This window comes from Myotis daubentonii, chromosome 5, assembly GCF_963259705.1.
Source record: "Myotis daubentonii chromosome 5, mMyoDau2.1, whole genome shotgun sequence".
NCBI lineage: Eukaryota > Metazoa > Chordata > Mammalia > Chiroptera > Vespertilionidae > Myotis > Myotis daubentonii.
In genome coordinates, this window is record NC_081844.1 from 1275207 (window position 1) to 1297699 (window position 22493).

At 55.1% G+C, this 22493-nt stretch overlaps 1 protein-coding gene across 10 annotated transcripts in view; it reads right to left on the minus strand.

Moving 5' to 3' along the window:
* CAMK2D (calcium/calmodulin dependent protein kinase II delta) overlaps window positions 1-22493 on the minus strand; it is a 147836-nt gene that overhangs the window by 109388 nt on the left and 15955 nt on the right. Inside the window, exon 1 of one of the 10 annotated variants that reach the window (XM_059695554.1) lies at window positions 16794-16912. The exons of 8 other annotated variants lie outside the window; for them this stretch is intronic. In XM_059695554.1, the coding sequence (XP_059551537.1) occupies window positions 16794-16897 (104 nt within the window). In that variant the 5' untranslated portion in view covers window positions 16898-16912. Of the gene's footprint in view, window positions 1-16793; window positions 16913-22493 lie in introns of those variants that run through there. One more of the 10 variants, XM_059695551.1, reaches the window with a different exon arrangement.

The window sequence follows — 22493 nt, forward strand, 5'->3', positions numbered from 1 at the left end:
GCCCCGCAGGCCCGCCCGGTGTGCCCCTGGGGAGGAAGGTGGCCCGCCTCAGCTGAGAGCCATGCCAGCTACGAGCTCCCTCTGGTCCAGAAACAGCAGCAAAACTCGCAGCACTTCCCTCCACGCCAGACAGACCCGCGGATGACTCCGGAGGACACACGGGCCAGGCCGCCTCCCCAGAAAGACCACCGCCAGGCTCCTCCCGTCTCTCCGCAGTGGCTCCTCTTTTCCTGGCAGAGGAGGAGGAAGTGGTCCAGCCGTCACCCCAAAATCAGAGCCGACGGGCCACAGCTCACCTGCCAGCTCCTGCTGGGAGCAGCACTGCCGGGGGGAATGCAGCTCGGCCCCCCTGCAACCACACGTGTAAGTCTGGGCTGCTCGCAGCCACGTCAGAAAGCAAAAGGGACCGCGCGGCTCAACCTTCAATGCACTCGGAGCCCCAGAAAGCGCTCTCACAGACGTGAATACGCGCTTTACGTTCTGCGTGTCTGAAAGCCGTGTGCACTTATGTTTACATTCACTCTCACCTGGGCCCGGCCAGTGCCAGGCTCATTAGCCGCCCGGAGCCGCGGCCAGCACCCTGAGCGCCGCGGGAGGAGGCAGGGCGGGCGCCGCGTCCACAGACGCGCCATCCATGAAACAGCGGTTCCTGAGGGCCGCTGCCGAGGGTACAGCTCAACACGAGGCGGCGGCTCAGCGTTTCTCAGACTGTAGTGGGGGCACCGACAGGTGACAACGAGGTGCCTGGGTGTCTGGAGAAAGGGCGACAGGACGACAGGACGAGAACAGGGAGGTCTTAGCGGATCACCTTGTTGGTGAGCGTCCACGCGCTGTGGAGCCTTCAGACTTCCTTACCACCTTCCCACCACTGCCACCCTCTGCGGGAGGCCCTGCGGTGTGGGGCGTGGCGAGGACACCTCGCGGCCGGCACGGGCACGCCCTTCTGGCGAAGCGCCGCCTGTTTATAGACGCTCCCAGCCTAGCACAGGACGGGCACTTCCCCCAGACATGCTCCCCTCCTGCCACCGGTGCAGCTCCCATCCCTCACGGAAGGGCCAGGCGCTCCTGCGGTGAATGACGCTCTCTGAAACCTCAAGGGGTCCATTCGTTTTTTCTTGCTTCTGTGCAATCACATTACATGGTTCCCGGAAGACGTACCTGACACGGAAGAGCCTCAGGGACAGCAGCCGCTTTCACTCCGGGCGCCAGCAGGACGCTGAGTAAAACACAAGACTAGCATGTCCATCGCGTCCCCAACGACCTAGCAAGCTTCCCAGACTCTTGGTCCTGAATATTTCTAGCATAAAAGGAACATGGTCTGAGATGGTTTTTTCCTTTGTGCCCCTGAAATGTTATGCTATTAGGATATCCTGGTATACTGCAGTCATTATAAAAAAAAAACAAAAAAAAACTAAGAAAGGAACTTTACTGTTATAATGAAATAAAAGGGGAAAGTTAGTTTTCCTGGCTAACAATTTAAATTTTACCAACCTAAAGCAGTTTTACTTAGAGTAAGTCCATGCTGCTTCTCTCTTACAGAAGCCTGTGTGTTCGAACACGTACGGATGGAGAACCGCCGCCCGTGGCCGTGGGCAGCACCTCGCCCCTGGCATTCGCTGCGCCTCCCCTGGGGCGGGGGCTACGGTCGGGCTGCCAGCAGCCCTGCCTATGGGCAACTCTCATAAATGGAGAACTGTTTCAAAAGAAACAGTTCCGACACAGGTGCGCTGTGAAACTGTTCAGTGATAGTTTTGTTTTTCTATAAACCTGCCCAGACTGGAGGCCGAGTGTCCTTTAAAGCTGGTGGGGAGAGAACTTGAGGGAAGAACCCGCACCTGTCTCGCTAGGAAGTGGGAATTGTGGTCGGCACTCGGAGAGGAGGCCCTCGGAGCGCAGGGCCCTGCAGGTGCCGGACCTCGCGCACCTGACGGGCGGGCCAGGCGACCACGCACCTCGCAGCAAGTCTCCGAAGGTCAGGCTAGGAAACCCGCGTCTGAAAGCTGTTCAATCCAACAGGCATCATCGTCAGGAAGGTGCTAGTCGACGGGGAAGAAGGGATTTTGAAATGATTTTCCAGACTCGCCGAGTCGCACGTTTTCTATTTGGAATGCCGACTTCAGGGGCCCACTCCAGAGAGAAGCGATGGGTCTTGCACCAGGACTGACTCAGTGATAAGCAGTGACGAGAGTCCTCTCAGCACTTCAGGTGGCACCGAGGGAGCAGCAAGCGTCCATCCAGCGGGAAAGGCGTGTGAAGATCTCTATTCTAACGTGCAAACGTGGGAGACGGACAGAGGAGAACTCGGGTTCCGTCAGCACCGCCCGACTACAGGTGGTGAAAACGAGGCCTGCCTGCCCAAACAGAAATGCAACTATGCCCTCTTCCCCAGAAGAAAGAAGGTCGTTTGGGCATGAAATCAAGTAATGAAATAAGCAAATCTGAAACTGAAAAGAAATGACAGCAATACCACTTGCAGGAAACTGCGTCTGTGAGCTACGACGGGTCTGATGGGAGGAGAGCCGTGGGAGCTCGGCTGAGCGCTCGGTCTGTGAAGGACGGGGGGCGCGCCCGGGCCCGGCTCTTCAGTGGAACAGCGGGTGTAGCAGAGAGAGCGCCGGGCGGAGCTAAGGCGCTCGGCAGGCTGGGCAGCACTGCAGCGCTGGGCTGGCGGGTGAGAAACCCCGTGACTAAGTGCCTGACCAGGAGGCAGAGTCGCACGGGGGCTGAGGTCTGGTGCAGAGGAAAGGCCTCCGCAGGGAGCAGAGCGTTTTCAATGATCCCTGTGCGCACGGTGAACTCTCTTAGAAGCTCTTCCCCATCAGGATAGTCTGCGTACCTAGCAGGTCTTCTCTGTCGTTTCGCAGAACCGTGTGTTCAGGGGAATGAGCGGCAGCGCACGTGGGGAGGCCGCCGTGGCAAACACAGGACCAGCCTCGTACCGCAGGCCCGCGCGTGAAACAGGAGACGAGCCACCCTGGTGTGCTCTAAGCAAGCGTCACCGGTCATAAATAGCAGATGAGTCTAGAAGCTGAGGTCAGCCTCCTTCTTTACCCACCTGCGTGACTCGTCCTGGACACCCACGCCCAGCTAAGCTGGCCACTTCCGAGGCTGCAGAGTGGTGAGGGGGAAGGCAGCCCCAGGTGATGAAAAGGAGGACGATAAAAGGAGGGGAGTGTTCCGGCGGCGACCACACGTCTGATGTCCCTGAGATCTATCGGGGTGCGGCACTGAGGACGGTCACCAGCTGTCCTCTCCATTTAGGACAAACCAGGAGAGAAGTCCGTGAATCAAAGCAGCGACACATTCAGGGACCAAGGACAACGTGGGTCTGTTCCAGTTACGTAAAGCTAGAGCCTCAATTTCTACATCCTTTACCCAGACGGTGGGAAGTGCAGAAAGAACCATCGGACATTTTGTAAAGCCGTTTCTAACATTTTTTATTTCTTGACTTTGAGAGAGGGAGGGAGGACGGGAGAGAGAGAGATCGATGTGCTGTTCACCTACTCACGCATTCACTGGCTGCTTCTTGTATGTGCCCTCACCGGGGTCGGACCTGCAACCTTGGCGTATAAGGCGATGCTCTAACCAACTGAGCTCCCGGCCAGGGTCCCGTCAGACATTACTGAGCATATCAATTACTCTGAGGCCATGGAAGGCTGGAAGGTAGATGGTTCTGGATGAAACCACCACTGGACACATGGGAAAGACTGTTAACCTGAGGGTGCTCCAGCCTCGAGGGCGCCTTCATCTCCGCGGGCATGGAGACAGAATCCACCCCAGGCGGAGGAGGTGGCCTGAGACGCTGCGTGTCTGTGCAGGAGCCCGCCCACCGGCCCACCCCACGGGTGCAGCGCGCCGGGCTTCCCAGCCGCAGGGGGAGCAGATACAGCACCAGGAAGCACCCTGCACCTCTGCTCCCATCATTCACAGAACTGAGAGCAGACAAGCAGAAGCACCAGCCACCAAGAGGGGCCTCTGGCCCCGGGTCCCGGCCCCGGCCTCCCTCTCCCTCCGCGCAGGCAGGCCTGGCCTGGCTTGAATATCACCAGGGCCCTGCCTCACAGGCAAGTCACGGAGGAAAGGGCTCCACGCGCTGGCGTGGTCCTGCAGGTCACTAGTTGAGGGGCCCAAGGTCAACGCTGCATCTGAAGGTTCCGAAGGGCTTCGCACTGAGAACACAGAACGCGGGGACGGTGCTCCGGCGGACGCACCCCGTCGGCAGCTTCCGGGCAGGGGCCAGCTCAGGGCTCTACCTCGAGGCAAGGGCACCAGCCCTGCGTGCAGGCTCCCCCCGTGGCCGTGCTGCCGGCACAGGGCTCTGCCCCGGCCACTCACGGGCACCACATGGCAGCAGCCCTCACGGCGAGAAGGCCCCGTGCTGCGGCAAGCGCTCCGTGGCACCTCCTGCTTCACGCACACCAACGACAGCCGGACAGTAAATATTCTTCAGGGTGCAAGGCTGTGTGATTCCTAATCCGCCTCCAATTTGCAATTTTAAGAAATACAGCTACCATTCCACTGAATACACGTCTCCCTCATTCCGGTTCGTGTTCCTCGCCTCCGAGGTATAGCATGTGCTCTCCAGGCGACGGATTTCAGTCGCATGAAAGTCACGGTCAAACCTCATCCCCCAGTCACTGGAGGAACCCTAACTTCCACTTTCAGAAAGGCACTCTTCACGTAAGTCTTTGAACTTCCTTAAAATGCAAGTCGCGTTTGGAAATGAAACTCATCATTCCCCTCAGACACTCCCCTGACTGCGTGCGAACGTCTCGCTCCGGAGTGGACCTCGCAGGAGGGACAGGGCCACCAGCCGAGGGAAGAGAGAGCTGAGGGACCGGCCAGCCCATGGGCTCTGCCCACCTGACGGCGTCCAGGAAGGACCCGTGAAGGACGCTGGTTGTGTGATTTAAGTTACTCTTCACCCGCAGAGTCAGGTTCATGTTCACGAACGGCTGTAACCGAGAGCGTGGGAAAGCCCGCCTCCCCCTGGGTGCTGACCTGGAACCCCTCCGAGCGCACCCCTCCCCGCCATTACCTGTGAGCTGTGAGCGCCCGCCGCGCCTGACCTCTCACCTCAATCAGACGCCCTGAGTTTCTGGGGCATCAGCCACCCGGGCACGAGCGGTCTCAGGGGGCCTCCTCTACGTCTCTCTGATTCGGAGATGGCAAAACGTACATCACTGAGCATTTTTTCTCTGTGATTCTGTGATAGCTGCACTTTACAGGAAACAACGTAACAAAAAACTCTGCCCATCACCTTTAACCAAAATTACCAGCACATCACCGTCCACCCGCCTCTGTCCTCCCGAGAAGGCGGCTGTTTCAGGAACGCCCTCCCCCTCCAGGGGCTCCCTCACCTCCAGGCACAGGCGGGCCCCACCCCAGGGAACACCCAGTGCCCTGCGCGCAGCGAGGACGGTGGCCGCTCACTGTCACGCGGTCCTGGAGCTGCCACTGCCTTTTCCCAAAGCGGCCTCCACAGTTCCCGCTGTGAGGGCCTAACTGGGAGAGGACTTTAAGAGGCCACTGAGACCAACAGAGTGACTGGCGACTACTTAAGGAGAGACGCTAACCTCACCCTCAAACACAAATCGAGTGACCAAGTCACACAGGACGAACACACGGGCCAATCACAGTGACCGCCCAGCCTCCGGGCCTGTCCTCCTGGGACCCCACACCCCTACCCCACCCACCAGTCCCCCACACCCCTACCCTCCCCACTAGTCCCCCAGCACTCCTACCCCACCCACTAGTCCCCCACACCCCTACCCCACCCACCAGTCCCCCACACCCCTACCCCACCCACCAGTCCCCCACACCCCTACCCCACCCACCAGTCCCCCAGCACCCCTACCCCACCCACCAGTCCCCCACACCCCTACCCCACCCACCAGTCCCCCACACCCCTACCCCACCCACCAGTCCCCCACACCCCTACCCCACCCACCAGTCCCCCACACCCCTACCCCACCCACCAGTCCCCCAGCACCCCTACCCCATCCACCAGTCCCCCACACCCCTACCCCACCCACCAGTCCCCCAGCACCCCTACCCCCCCACTAGTCCCCCAGCACCCCTACCCCCCCACTAGTCCCCCAGCACCCCTACCCCCCCCACTAGTCCCCAAGCACCCCTACCCCACCCACTAGTCCCCCACACCCCTACCCCACCCACTAGTCCCCCATACCCCTACCCCACCCACCAGTCCCCCACACCCCTACCCCACCCACTAGTCCCCCACACCCCTACCCCACCCACCAGTCCCCCACACCCCTACCCCACCCACTAGTCCCCCAGCACTGCTGTGCTAGAGGGAGAGTGACCCCCCTGGCTGAGTGAGCAGCACAGGCCCGTGTGGCCGGGACAGGGAATTGTTACCGATGCTGTAACAAAACCGTTTGCTTTTCAGACTCTGACTTGCTGACTCTGTGTTTTCACTCATTTTATTTGCCTTTAAAGACCAGCTTTTCCCCCTCAGGGTTTCTAATCTCCTCGAGATCCGTTTCTGAGAAAATGTGACCGTGGGAATGAGTTAACTTCCTCTTTAATAAGCTCAAGATGTGGGCTAAGACACATTAACTGAAAACGAACCAGGCAATCATTTTGAAGGTAGAGAATGGGAGCGACTGTGCAGACGCAGGGGCTCCGCTGGGAAGCACAGCTGGAGGCCATGCAGCCGCCTCCTGGGAAGGAAGCTGCGGCAGCCAGGAGCACGGGGCCAGGAGTGGCCGCGGCCAGGAGCGCGGGGCCGGTGGCAGCCAGGAGCACGGGGCCAGGAGTGGCCGCGGCCAGGAGCGCGGGGCCGGTGGCAGCCAGGAGCACGGGGCCAGGAGTGGCCGCGGCCAGGAGCGCGGGGCCGGTGGCAGCCAGGAGCGCGGGGCCGGGAGTGGCCGTGGCCAGGAGCGCGGGGCCGGTGGCAGCCAGGAGCGCGGGGCCGGGAGTGGCCGCGGCCAGGAGCGCGGGCCCGGTGGCAGCCAGGAGCGCGGGGCCGGGAGTGGCCGCAGCCAGGAGCACGGGCCCGGTGGCAGCCAGGAGCGTGGGGCCGGGAGTGGCCGCGGCCAGGAGCACGGGTCCGGTGGCAGCCAGGAGCGCGGGGCCGGGAGTGGCCGCGGCCAGGAGCGCGGGCCCGGTGGCAGCCAGGAGCGCGGGGCCAGGAGTGGCCGCAGCCAGGAGCGCGGGGCCGGCCGGAGCCAGGCTGGACGGAGGGCTATGTGTTCACTCAGTCCCTCCACCTGCTGACTTTTATTCCTAAAGATGAGTCCCTCTTCAGACATAACAGACACGTTTCAGTGTGGACATCCCCGCCTTCTGCTCGGCCTCAGATCTGCTGGGAAGGAACGAGTCCTTTCTAAGCCGCGGGCGGGAAGTAAAGCTCTGCCCCAAATAGCTCACCAGCAGCCAGAACAGGTTTAATCTGCTTAGAACCAATCACGTTAAAGTTACTCTCAACAAGCCTTTCTGGAGTGGCCAGGACGCATTGGGAACAGTGGTTTGGCCCTTGCGTAGCCAATAACCTAATTCTTTTATAATGGCCCTAAAAACTCTTAAAATAACGAAGGCTGATCTCCTTACACCCTACCACACTTATTCACACTGATGTTTCCTAACTCTAGAGAAGACAACTGAGAATAATCATGATATAGTAATAATGGTCCAGTCATTCCTCCATCCTTGGTTTTGCTTTCCACAGTTTCAGTTAATCATGGTCAACTGTGGCCTGAAAATATCAAATGGAAAATTCCAGAAAGAAACAATCCACAGGTTTTCAACTGCACACCGTTCCGAGTGGCATGAAGAACTCTCGAGCCGTGCTCGGTCCCGCCCGGGACAGGAGTCACCTCTGTCCTGATGCCCTCCCCTCCCGCCCGCCAGCCACTTGGCAGGCCCGATGGCAGATGTCCGTGCTCAGGTGCAGGCGGCCCACCTCAGTCACCGTGTTCTCACCGCCTTCACGTGACTTTAATTACAGTGCGCGGCCGTAATCGTTCCATTTCATCACTCGTTGGCACTGTGCCCGACTGGTAAATCAGACATTACCACAGGCATGTATGCATAGGGAGACAGGGCATGTGTGCAGTGTGGTACCACCCAGGGTTTCAGGCATTCACTGAGGGTGTCCATTCGTAAGGGGGACCACTGCACAGTTAAAAATCCAACTGGTTGGGAAGCATGAACTCCTCTCTTTCCGAGATTCCCACGGCTTCTGTCTTCAAAATATATCAAAATTCTTCAAAACGTATCAAAATCCAACTGTTTCTCTCTACTGAATGACTGCCCTCATATGAAACCATTATATTTTGGATTTTTTATAGCCGCCTAACTGTGCTCTTAGCTATGTCCTTGCCCAGCAGGGTAGTGAGAGGGATCTGTAAAGATCAGTCATTTCAGAGAAAACCCACGGAATCTACAAAAAAAGCAAGGGCACAGGATGCATGGCCAACACACAAAAATAAGTCAGACCTCGTGTGTCAGCCATGAAGATGTGGGAACTGACACTGAAACACAATGCCATTCACAGTTGCTGAAAAAGATAGATTACTTCATATAAATATAACAAACACACACAGATCTGTGCGCCAAAATTACAAGCATTAATGAAAGAAATCACAAATCTAAACGAAGGGAAAACTCTACTCATTTAATACAGTTTCTATAAAAAAAAAAAAAAACCCCCAGGAACTTTTGTAGATATGGACAATGATTCTAAAACGTATGTGCAAATGCCATGTAACCAGAACAGCCACAAAGGATTCTGAGGAAGGAGGAGACTCACTGTGTGGTGTTACCAAGACCTACAGCGTCCAGCAGTCCAGAAGCAGACACACAGCGGCTCTCCTGGAAGGACAGATGGAAGGACAGACGGCCTTGTCAGCCAGTGGTGCTGGGTGTGAGGTGCACACGGCCCTAGTGAGCCACCACCCGGGCCTTACTTTATACAGAAAAGTACCTCGAAGTGAAACCTTCTTTAAAAATGAGAAAAATGTCAGGGTCTAGGGCTACCCAGAGTTTAGGCTTGACACCAAAATCACAGCCCATAAAGGGACCACTGGTACCACGGAACCCCGTCTGTCCGCTCTAGAAACGGCCACTCCGCAAGCCCTGCTGAGAGGAGGCACAGCTCCCGGGGAGCAGGCTGCACACCAGGCCGGAGGAAGGCCAGGGCTCCGGCTCCAGCTCAAAGGACTCCCGCCGCGGGAGGAAGCCGCAGCCACATCAGGGGGGCAGGGAGGCGGGCAGACACCGCCGAAGGGAAGCAGCACGGGAGCACTGACACTGCCGGCCCGAGGAAGCGAAGGGACCACACGGTGAGCATCACTGCACGCTCCTCAAGGGCTCAGCGCGAGCGGCACCCGCGGACCCGGACCCGCACCCGCGGGGAAGCAGCACTCATTCCTGGCGGGATTGAAATGGCTCCGCCCCTCGGGAACAGGCTGGCAGCTTCTTAAACACTAACAGGCGGCCCCCGGCAATTACCCTCCCGGGCACTGACCCCAGAGTGAAAGCGTAAGCCCACACACAACCTACAGGCAGTGCGCACAGCAGCTGGACAGTAATCGCCAAACCTGGGGACAGGGCTGCCCTTCGACAGGGAGCGATTGAAGAAGCTGGCTGGAGAGTAAAAAGGGACCAACATACTGATACATGCAACAAAGTAGGTGAGTCTGAGGGAATTGTGCTGAATTTTAAAAACCCAATCTCAAAGGTCACACACTGTATGATGCCATTTACATAACCTTCTTCAAAAGACAAGATCACAGAGATGGAAAGTCAGAATGCTGCAGGGGTGGGCCTGAGCCTGGGCCATGGGAACTCGGGGGCGTCAGGGGAGGTGACAAAAGAACAATAGGAGAGACCTTTGCTACTCGGGGTTGGTGGTGGGGCTGGCCGTGGGACCCACACACACCAGTGAGTGTAAAGCTGCCGAAATGAGATGATCAAATGAGTGTTCATTTCTTGGTTGTGATATTATTATCCTCAAGTTTTGCTAGATGCTGCCCTGGAAGAAACAGGGTAAAAGGTACGTGGGATCTTTCAATATTAATTCCTACTGTGGACGAAAGGGGCCACACGCTGACCTGACAAGCTCAGGGAAGGCCTGCGTGGCAGCCTAGCAGACTCAGAGACCTAAAATAACCACAAAGGATGGTCTGAAATTAAACTTTGACTAAAAGCAGTGATGGTGGGCAGTTATGTCCTGGGCCGGTATCTTCCCTGACAAGGTCAACTTTGACCCTTACTGAGCCCATTTGCCTTTTTGCCTCTAAGATAACATTCCTTTGAAGTGTCTGGGTAACTTGTAACTTCCCTTTTTCTGGAGCCCCTGGGGCACAACCAAATGTTCTGGGCGCCAGGACAGATACTACAAATTCCTTCATGATCATGTTAATTGATCCTGTACCCACCTAAGTATGTGTTCATCATTTTACTTTTTATCCTATCACAGAGGTTTCCGCGCTTCGCTTAATCCCACCTCCTTAAATCTGTCACCAATGAATTTCATGTATAAATACGGGTGTTTGCCATTCTCCGGAGCACTATCTCAATTCATTGAGGTTCTGCTTCCCGGCATATGTGGACAGTTTGGCTCAAATAAACTCACAAAAATTCTTTACAGGTTTCAATGGTTTTTTACGTTAACACTACCACTGCATATGAATCTATAATTTTCTCAAAAGAAACAATAATTTTTAAAAATATGTGGGTTCAAGTAACTCAATGTTAAGAGAGAAACTGATGTCTTTCAATGCTAATATTAGAAAAGAAGCTTTAAAATCAACAATCTAAGCTTTGTCCAAAGAAGCTGGGAAGATATGATCATATCAATCCTAAAATAAGTAGAAAGAAGGAATAGTGATGAGCAAAAGCCCCTGAAATAGGCAAATGAAAAGAACTAAGAAAAACCAATGAAACTAAAAAACGGGTTCTTGGATAAGATTAAGAAAACTGATAAGTATGCTATAATGAAAACTTACAGACACGACTAAGAGAAATTAAAGAAGACCTAAAAAGTCACATGTCATGTTCATGGATCAGAAAACAATATTCTTAGAGGTTATTTCCTGCCATATTAATAGAGATTAACTGCGATGCCAAGCAGATTCCTACCCAACTTTGTTGTGGACACTTACAAGCAAATGCTGACGTGTACAATGAAGCACAAAGGGCCAGACAAGCTGAAGCCACCTTGAAAAGGAAGCACAGATGCGAGGACTACAACTTAGAGACCTGCCAGGCAGTGCAGTTACAGACACAGGAGTCAGCACAGGACAGACAGACGGGTTACAACCACACGTCAGAGTCCGTGACCATCCCACATGCGTGACTGACTCATTTCAACCAAGATGACAGTAATTCAATGAAGAGAAAGCATTTCCAGAGCCAGGGGCGGTCACTGAACTGCCCCCGGACTTGACTTCACACCACAAACGCTGCTGAGAAACCTAAACGCAAGAGCGAAATCTATAAACTTTCTAGAGGAAAACAGGAGACAACCTTGTGCTCTTGGAGTGAGCAAAGCCTTCGCAGGACACAGGAAGTACTGACAACGAGAGAAAACTCGCTGAATTAAAGTTTCCCAAAGCTGATGCTTCTGCTCATCAAAACACAAAAGAGAACAAGTAGTGCAGGGGCTGGGAGGAATATTCACAACAGGACACAGAGCACTCCCACACGCCGAGAGCAGAGCGTGGAGCCACCCAGACACTGACCCACACAGACTCCTCGATTGACTTGCCAAAGGCACCGCAACAACTCACTGGGGGGAGGAAGTCTTCTCAACAAAGGTGTTGGAACAGCCCAAAAATGTGAAAAATGAACGCTTCCCTTTCCCTAATACCATATACAATGAATAAAGTTTAAATACAGCAAAGACTCAATTCTAAAACTGACAAATCTTTTAGAAGAAAACACAAGAGAAAGCCTTCGTGATGGTGAAGCAGGCAGGCTGTGGAGAGTAGCAGTGGAGACGAAGCTGGGAAGCTGGACTCTGTCAGCATGGAACACCAGAGGCCCGGTGCACGAAATTCGTGCAAGGGGCTCGGTCCTTGCAGTCCCCAGCCCCGCCCCCGCCATCTGGTCTAATTAGCATATTATCTCTTTATTATATAGGATAGGATTCTGCTCCCAAAGGAACAGGCAAAGTACAGTTGGGGAGACCATTTCCACAAGATCTGTATCTGACAAAGATGTGTGCGCCTAGAAACCTGCAATAAAGGTACAAGTCATCCAAACGTTTTGTAAGGGACAGAAGACAAAACACTTGCAGAAAATGACATACAAATGTCCAATAAACACAGCAGAAGGTGCCTGACACCGTCAGTCATTAAGGAAATGCCAATTAAAACTACAATGAGATACCACTTCACACCCACCTCGACGACTAAGTTAAAGCTGAGATAATACCAAATGCTGGCCTGGACGGCACACCACTCTACAGGTCGGGAGACATCTTACCTGTGGTCCAGCACTGTACCCTCCACAAACGCTCCCCAAAGTTTTATTCATAAAGTAGCAAAGAACTGGAAACCATCTGAATGTCCCTAGACAGGTAGGCGGGTTGATGCATTATGTATATTCATATACGGGAATAAGAACGAATGACAATAATCAACAACACAGGTGCGTCTCCACAATGTTGTGCTGGGCGAAGGAAGCCAGACACAAAAGAATACACAGAGTTTGTTTCCACTCCCCTGCGGTCTGGGGGTGGGAGAAGCAGGGCCGGGGGCGGAGGGTCTGACTGACACGACAAAGGAACGCTGTGCAGTGAAAGAAGTGCCCGTGTTTTTATTGGGGAGTTGGCCACGTGGGTGGATGCATCTGCAAAATTCGAGTGTCACTTTAGAGCTGTGCATGTTACTACCTGTAAACTGCCTCGATAAAAGATACGTTCCTCTTCTTCTTTTGTAAAGGAAGTGTTGTAGGTGGGGTATCAGAAGGACCAGGTCAAGTTCTCCTCCGTGCGTGCGACCTTGGGAAATGTCCTTCACGCCTCAGCCCTAGGTTTGCTCATTTTCCAAGTGGAGACAGCAAAGCGCCCACCCCACAGGGCTACCGTGGAGTCGGTGACATGCTGGGTTAGACAGCCCTGCGGTGCGTGAAATCAGAGTCGGCTCGGACCCCTCCACTCTGATGGACTCCCCCATCACCGCTTCCTAAGAACACGCCCAGTACCACCGCAGGCGGGGTATACGCAAGTCTCCACCCAAAACTAATCTCTCGCCACAGTGGGTTACAACAGAGAGGCTCTTATGGTCTTGTATTTATGATAAAAAACCATGATTATTATAAAACGGCTTTACAGTGGGCAATGGAAAACACAGGATTAACTCTGCGGCCATGAAGACTGTAGACGACGGGGGGTGGGGGGGGGAAAGGGGACCCCCAAACCAAACCGTCCACCCTGCACAAGTCCGTGGTCCGCGGGCTCACCACACAGCTCTCCTGCACTTTTCTCATTCTGAACCACTGACTGTTTCTGAACAATTCAGGGTCCTGCTGGGGTCAGCTCACTCCAACACCGTCTCAAGGTGAAGTCCACAGGCCCACCTGCCCAGGAGACAGACCCCGCCACAGCTGCCCCGTGCGCCTGGCTGGCCGCCCTCTCCCTGTGCACCGCCTGCTCTGCACAGACGGGCCTGCGCCCACGGGCTTGGCCTCCCCTCGCCCTCGGCCTCCCCTCGCCCCCGGCCTCCCCTCGCCCTCGGCCTCCCTCAGCTTTGGCCGCCGTCAGGTCCGCCTGCGGGGAAGCCTCGGCTGGCCGCCCGCCGGGCGCACCTGTCAAGCCCACCCGCTGTCCGGCTCCAGCCCCGGAGGGCGGGTGTCTCCCCTGTTCACTGGGCTGGGAGGCCTGAGTCATTCACCTGGAACAGCTGGTGCCCACGGCGCCTTCCAGCCCCGCCCTCCGCGCACTTCTGCTCTGAGCCACCATTTCGCCGATCTCACGTCTTCTGTTTGGGCAGCGCCTTCTGCTCAGGGACGCGGTGGGTTTCAGGATGGGGCGACAGCGAGTCTCTGAGAGAATTCCGTAGAAATGGCAGACAGTCCTTCCAGGGCCTGGAGACCGCTGGGAGGTACTCCTGGGAGCACTGGACACACACTGTTACTCCATTGGCTGCAGAGACCTCCGCGCTGAGCAGCAGAGGAGCAGGGCCTGAGCGGCCTCCCAAGACCACCACAGACCACAGGCGGGACGACAGCCACGCCCTGCGCACATCTCCTCGCTCCAGTCCAGGGACTCTGTTCCTTCGCTTTCAATCACTGGCCCCCTGGCCCCCCTCCCTGGCGGGACCCCTGCAGACAGAGGCAGCACTGAGCCCTCCCTCCAAGTTCACCGCTGCTCACTGCACGCAGCGGGCAAGGCCATCACTCCTTCCCTGCCGCCCGCACCGCTGTCAGACGCCCCACTGGACCCGGGAAGTCCGACGCTGTCATCACACACAGGAAGGCACTTGTTAGCAGGTGCTGTGGCATCAAGTATCTCAATAGCTGACTTAAAAAATGCAACACATATAACCCTTAGATTCTAAGTCTTCAATTTCAATATATTCCCCGGCTGACTCTTTTCAGGAAGTGCTAGTGAAAAGCCAACTGACTTCCTAGCGTTCCACCTCTCTCCCACCAACCTGCCTCTCTCTAAGGAACAAAGAAAAGCGAAGTTAAAACATAGGTAATGGGCCCGGCCGGCGTGGCTCAGCGACTGAGCACGGACCCAGGAACCAGGAGGTCACGGTTCAATCACTGGTCAGGACACATGCCCGGGCTGAGGGCTTGATCCCCAGTGGGGGTTCGTGTAAGAGGCAGCCAGTCGATGACCTCTCTCATCAATGTTTCTCTCTCTCTCCCTCTCCCTTCTTCTTTCTCTAAAAATCAATAAAAACATATTTTAAAAAAAATATAGGTCATGGGCATAAAGTAGGGTGAGGGCTGAGACCAGGATCTCATGGCCCTGGCCCTGCAGGGGCCTCTCTGTGATCAATGCTCCTGGTGAAAACCAGGGTCACTGACCCTCCCTCCTTATTCTCGGACTTTATAAGGCAATAGAACTGTAACTGCAAAAACACTCCACAAAGTTTCAGGGCCATCAAAATAATACGTCTGCTCTTACGGAGTTTCCCAGGAGCCAGAGACTCACAGTGCAACAGACAACCATTTCCTAAGCGCATGGACACGACCTTCACCAGCCCCGTCACTCCTCGCCTCACCGCCCTGCACGGCGAGTCCCGAGCCCTGAAAGGACTAAGGCAGGGCTGCTGCTTTCTGCGACCACCGCCTCCCATCGCACCCCGTCCAGTCCACAGCTCCACAGGGAAGTGACCCGACAGCGGGGCCGGGCTCTGGGCTGCCCTCTCCAGGTGGCGTCAGATGGGTCACTCGGCGGCCTTGAGCCCAGTTTCCTCCTCTTTAAAGTCAGGCAGCTGGACTCCAGCTGGGAGACGATTCTCGGGGCATCAGCACCCTCTCAATGTCAAAGAGCTCAGTAGTGGTGTTTCTGGTACTACTGTCTGAGCTTCGTGAATTCAGTAAACATGTACATGAACCGCCTTCCATCGAAATGGCCGTCATTCACAGTGGTGTCAGCTGCATGCTGCCACGTGCCCCACACTAACCAGTGCCCACGACATGGGCCTCGCCACGGAGAGGCTGTAGAGCGCCCCCTCCTGCCCGCGCCGAGGACAGCGACACAGACCCACCCGGGCCCAGAGGACACAGCCGAAGGCGGCACCGTCAGTCTTCACAGTGTGCACAGCCCGGGAGGCTGGCTCTCTGCAGCTGCTGGGAAGCAGGCCTTCCAAGACTGACAGCTTTCCTAGAGCCACCTTCTTGGGCCACACATTCGTCAGAAGAAGGAGTGTGATCTGAGTTTCCATCAGCAGCTCTGACCCCAGAAGAGAGTGTCCTCCATGTGGGACCTGGGGCCCCATCTCGGGGGCAGCACACCAGAGTGCATGCTGGGAGTCCGTCTGCACGGAGATGCCTGTGAGGTCACTGCACAGCCTCCAGGGAACGTCCAGTGAACAGAGGGCAACACTATTTCCAGCCGTAATGGACGTAAGAAAGAGCCCACGCGGGACGGGGCGTCGAGTGCCTCCCACTGAAGACACTGGTCAAGGTTTGCGGGAGGAGTGAGGCGGTGCTCCAGGCCGATAGCCGGGCGCAGAGGCAGACAAGGGTGAGCCACAGGCGGCTGCTGCCACTCAGCACCCAGCACCCAGATGGCCACTCCGGCAGGTGCCAGCCCCTGGGAGGAGCTCCCGGTGTGCTCGGGAGGAGCGGCCTCCTCCTCGCTCCGCAGGGGGGAGGCGTGAGCCCCGAAGGCAGGGTCCGGCACAAGGCCTGCTCTGTAGCTGGCGGCCAGCAGTGCTAACCTTAACTGATAAGCTAACGCCTGGTCTGGTCCTGCTTTTTCCCCAGCCACTCTTGCTTTAAATGAGTTAAAAATCCCCACATAAAGAGAAGAAAATGCAAGTGACCCGGCTCAGGCCTGCATTCAGGTAAAACACCAATAATGCTGAGATTCTCGGAGAGGGACCTGGGCTCTGCTGGAGGCTTGGCCGCCGTGCTGGCAGCAGGGCTCCGGGAAGAGCTGCACCGCCCAGTTCACATGGAGGGAAAGGCCGCTCCCTTCCCACCCAGGAGGACGGGTGCTCGCACAGGTGGCGTCACGGGGGTCCTCAGAGCGGCCTTCTGGGGAGTGAGCCGGAGGCACCGGCACGTAATGGGCCTCTTCGCCAGCTGATGCTTGACTTCGGCCTTTGAAAATAAACACGCACATAACTGCTATGACTCACCCGCTGGCGAGCCACACGCAGGCCAAGTATGTGCAGATGAGAAGTTTCCACTCCGCCTCTGACGAATGGACAGGAAAAGGGCTCTTAAGGAAAGTAACATCCATGTGAACGGGCAGAGGCTCCCGCCTGACTCTGGGAGAATGAAGGGCAGGACTTGGCTCTAATCGGGTGTTATGGTTCAGGTTTCAGTTGTGGGCATTAATCAAAACCCCCGAGAAACACAGAAGGGCAAGAGGAATGCAAACACCTTATTCCAGATGCTGGTGACGAGAGAGTAGTTCAGTTGTTTGGCCTTCCTTTAGCTCTTTCTCAGCTCTTTCTAAAACACGGCATGTCGTGGGCACGGAGGGCGTGGGGGTGGTTTCACGCGACCTGACTCAGCGCTGGTGACTGGGAGGGAAGTCACATGGCTCACGGAGTCATGACTAACACATTTACAGAATGGTGCTACTCTATTCTAATGTGGAATCATTTAGGGGGCTCTTTGTCATTGCTACAGTAACCTCTTGGATTTAACCATTTCAAGATAATTTTCCAAACAGATGGCATCTACCCAAACCACGAGTGAGCATGCAGACCACACTGTGCAAATCGCTCGGTGTCACCCGGACAAGAGGAGTGGGAGGTCCGAGCATCAGCGCCACAGCAGCTCGCCATCGTGAGGACACCTGGCAGCCGAGAAAGACTGGTTATGGAAATGACAAGCTTTCATCGTCGACAGGACAGCCAAGTAGAAAAGCTGATGGGGAAACACACTTGCCTGTGACCGTGTTTCTATTTCTCTAAATGCCCATATGCGGGAGGCTAGCACCAAGGGTGCACTGTAGGCAAATAAGAATAAAATGTGACACTCCACTCAATTTTCTAAAATGCCACAAAAATTTAACCAATTATACTCCTCACAGCCTTAGGAAAATTAAAAAAAGAATGAGGCAGGATTTTGAAATTATTTTAAATGGCAAACTTCTTAGGCTTTAACGTATAATCACCAAGTCAATTCTGCAGATTCAAAAAGGATCCAGGACACACAAGAATGAAAACAGTGACAAAACAAAACACAAATAAACTGCCCGTCCGAGAATCGGGACGCCCACCGTGCACAGGAGCCCACGGAGCGCCCTCGGGGGCCTGGCCTGTGAGCCGGCCTGAGAGCGCCCACCCTAACGGTGAGGAGGTGGAGCTGTGACAGCTGGAGACCGGCATTAGCTTCACACACAGCAATTTCCTAAGCAGCAGCAGGTAGCTGAGAAGATTTGTGTTTAACATAAAACAGTGAGAAAGAAAGGAAAAACAAAGAGGAGACTCAGTAGAGAGATAACAGCCAAATAACAGTAGAGCAGGCATAGATGTGAATATGCTCGCACCATCACCTCTGCAAACGGCAGCAGAACATGAACTCCCATAATTTTCTAAGAAAGAAAAAAGCTAATACTTTGAACATCAGAAAAAGTGAAAATGAAAAATGTCCTTTTATCGTCTTTGCTAGAGCATCAACAAGACCTAAACAGGCCCCGGCCCTGTCTGTGAGTGGGAAAATGTCCTTTTATCGTCTTTGCTAGGGCCGGCCCTGTCTGTGAGTAGGCAGCGGGGACGGAGGGCTGCTTTGGGAGGAGTCTCCGGCATAGCCCTACTGAGGCGCAAGCCTCCGAGTCACACGGGTGAAGAGGACCCGCCGCCACCGCCCGCCATCCTGTGCAAGAGCCTATGTGAGGGAGCAATGCCTATCGCTCAGGTAGAGGGAGCTACCAGCTACCAGCTGATCAAATGAATCCGTAAGAAATACAACACCACCTAACAGCAGGCCTCAAGAAGCGGGCTTTTCAAAGCGGCCTTTCCCACCCGACTGCGCTTTTACTTTGACGTGTGCACCTGCGACCAGACCTTGCAAGTCCAACTATTCCCAAGGCTGTTCGATGCTCTTCCTCAGCGCAGCTGAGCCACCCGTGTGCGTGGGAGCACGTCCGCCCTAAGAAACCGAGTGAACCCCTCTCCACCCAGATGGGCCCCCAAGTCAGACGTGTACACACCCCCTTCATACCGTCCAGCATTTACACGAAACTGACTGCTTCAGGCAACTCACTGCTAACATTTCTCATCTGGACTCCACCGAAGTTCGTGCCCGTCGCGCTTGCGTGCTCCGAAGCAGATGACACGGAGGAGCGGGCGCCCTCCCTCGGGTTCTTCCTGCGTCAGCACCGGCAGAGGCCGAGGGCGTCTGCAGGCACCTGCACGGCTCGGGCCGGGCCACACACAGGCCCTGCAGGAGGTTCTCCACACACCAACAGCCTTCAGCACCGCCCAAGGCATTTAGATTTGAAAACATAAACACTGACCCTTCACCCAAATTAAAATTAATATGATCAAACTAGTCAAATGGGAAGTCACTAGGAAAGCCAGACCCAGGACAAAACACACACACACACTGCTAAGCTGAGGGTTAAAGAGGGTCCAAACACCCCCCTTGCTCCTCTTGACTTAAGTCACATCACAACGCACGGAAGAAGCCAGATGCCGAGGGGAGTTTGGGGCAGACCGCAAGATGATCAGTGCCTTGGGGTAAAAGTCCACACACCCTCATGTACAGCAGAGAAGTCAAAATTATAAAATAGATTATAGTTCCCTTCCTTCCTTCCCTCCTGGCTTTCCTTTCACCCATTAGAACATTCAATGTAATGACCATAAAGAACTTTTAGATGAAACGCTTAAACCCCCTACTATTCACAACAGCCAGGAGGTGGAGCAGCCCACTGTGCATGGTGGGACGATGGAGACACAGCGGGCGGTCCGCACACCATGGAACACTGTCCCGCCTTCAGCAGGAAGGAACGCGATGCAAATGCACAGCTGCTATGTCAGAGAACGGCCCACCTGAACCCTAGATAACTATTAACCAATGTCACCCAATACGTTTAATTTTTTTAAAAGGAAGGAAAGTTTGACACAGGCTACCAGCTGAATGAGCTTTGAGGATGTTTGCTCAGTGAAATAAGCCAGTCTCAAAAGACAAACACTGTGGCTGCATTTCCATGAAGTGACCAAGCGGAGTCATAGGGCGCCAGGGGCTAGGAGCGAGGAGAGGACGGGTTTGGTGAGTGCGGGGTTTCCGTTTGGGAAGAGGAAGTTCTAGGGGTGGTGGTGACGGCCACACAGCACTGTCACTGCATCTACTGCCCACAGGGACACCGTGAACATGGTGACATGGTGGGTGTTGGGACCACGTGCCTTACAGCTGCTCACAGTTCCCACAAATCTCAATTAGCTTCCAAATAGCAAAACACCACCAAACTGCCTACAGTCATCCCCCGATGTTCGTTTCCAACTCGTATAAAAGAATTGGTAAATCACAGCTTTCGTTTTTTGCAGATTAAGAACGAGTGAAGAGTCAAACTATGTCTTTGAAAAACAAATTAAACCCCTGCTTGGGAAAGTCTCCTCCTTCACTCCGACAGTCGTCCCTCTGGCGGCCCGAACATCACCCTGACGGGCTGTGCACGCTCACGCGCCCTCCAGGCCAGGCCCAGAGGTTCCCGAGGCTGAGCCGACAGACCCACAGAGCCACCGGGAGGGGTGTGTGGGAGAGTTAGCCAGTTCTGGGTGTCCAGGTCTCAACCTGACTTTTAAAACTGAAAACAGGACACTGCACAATCAGTACAATATTCTGAGTGTGTTGTCATCCTAGTTGGACTTGGGCAGAACATAAATGGTACTTTTCCTAATTCCTATGTCTCCTTCTTAGGAGCCCTGTCTGAGTGTGTGTTCACAAAAGACCGCATAATGTACCGTTTCTTTATATTTTACTTGTATTATCTTTTCATGTAGTCTCTTTGGAATGGAAAGATAATGAAATAGCACATTCACTATTTCAAATATTAAGGCAGACTTTTCCAATACAGATTTCTCCATGTCACCAAAAGTCAGCCAACTCTGAGGCTTAAAGGCAATCAGTCCAACCCCGTCGTTAAGGCCAACTGCCGCATCGCATGATCGATGTAATGAGGAGACAATACTTAATTGGCCTAGAAATATAAATGTACGTCAAAGTGCACAGACATTTGACAACACAGGACCCGCCCAGGACAGGTTTGCAAAGTCAGTTTCAATGCTAGATGAGGAAACAGTGACCTGCGTGGACAGCCCTTCAGCAAACAGCTTCTCCCTCCCCTCCCCTCCCCCTCCCCTCCCATCTCCCCCCACCCCCCCCTCTCCTCCCCTCCCCTCCCCTCCCCTCCCTTCCCTTCCCAGCATTCTGGGCAGGAGGGCACAGGGCCAGCAGCTGCATGGCTGGGCTCCTCCCAAGCAGGGCCAGCAGCAGAGAGAGCGAGTCCACGCCGGGCTCACGGGAAGGAAGGAGGGAGTCGCTCGCTGGCCTCAGGGAGCCCCGTGTTCACTCTTCTCTGTAGAAGAGGAAGAGGGAAGCTTCTGGCTGGTTATCAAGCTCATCCAGGGTTTGCGTGAAAGACACTCCCGCCTGCTCCCTCCTCACACCCTCCGCATCACTCCCAGAGCAGCTCCGCACCCAAAGCCAGGAGCTAGCAACCCCACCGGTGTGGACAGACTGCCAGCCGCTCTCGGCCACGCAGGACAGGCCCGGCTCCAGCGGGGGACAGGAGGGTGGGCCTCACAGGAGAGCATGACCACACCTGCCATCAAACACAAAATCCCCGGCACCAATATTCTAACGAAACCCTGGTGCAAACAAAGACCCCATGCCAAGCCCTTCTGAACAGTCCACAGGAGCGAGGGCCGCAGAGGGCAGGCAGGTGGGATGGATGGTTCTCTGGCTTGGCACAGATGCTCCGCTGTGGACACAGCTAATTTACACCACGCCTAAATCAAGACTTTCCTCCTGGGGGCGTCTCTCTTCCCTGTTCAAAGGGAAAAGGGCCATAACTCACTTTCTTGCGTTGGAACTCTACTTGCATTTCTCTTACAGCCACCAGCATCTCTAAGTCCCAATGCTTTCTGAGCCACTGGTTACACACACATGTGCTATGTGCACTTTAACCAGGCCAGTAACCAATACATCCTACACTCCACTACATGGCACTGTCTCCATGGTAAACTGCACTTTATCTTCAGTGTGTGTGTGTGTGTGTGTGTGTGTGTGTGTGTGAACAGCATTTCCTCTCCCTTAGGCATATATACAAGAGAAATAAAACATAGGTCGAGACAAAAAACTCCGACACAAATGTTCACAGCAGCATTAGCTACGCCACCAAAGAGTGGACACACCCAAATGCGACCCAGCCACACAGTGGAACTTCACTGGCCTCCGCGCGTGGCTTAGCAGGGCCGAGCCTGGAAAATATGCAAAAGGAGAGAAGCCACACCAGCACCACAAGATGCGCAACATCCAGAATAAACAGCCACCGAGCAGCAGATGGCGGTCTCCTGGCGCCGGGAGAGCGGGGCCAGGAGGAGCGGGGTGGGGAGGCAGGCAGTTCCTCTCGGGACGATGCCTTTATACCAACAGGCCTCAACCTGAACTCCTGGCCCCCCAGTCCCATCCCAGGTCCCAGGTCATGGCACCACCAGAGCTCCTTTGGCCATAAACGAGGAGCTCCGCCTCCATCCCCCACACACCTGGCCTCCTCCCTGTCGCAGGTCTGTGCTCCCTCCTCCCGAGAAGCAGCCTCCCCCGCTGCCACCTGCTCCTCTCCCGGACCTGCATTCCTGGGCAGCCGGGGCCCGGCTTCCCCA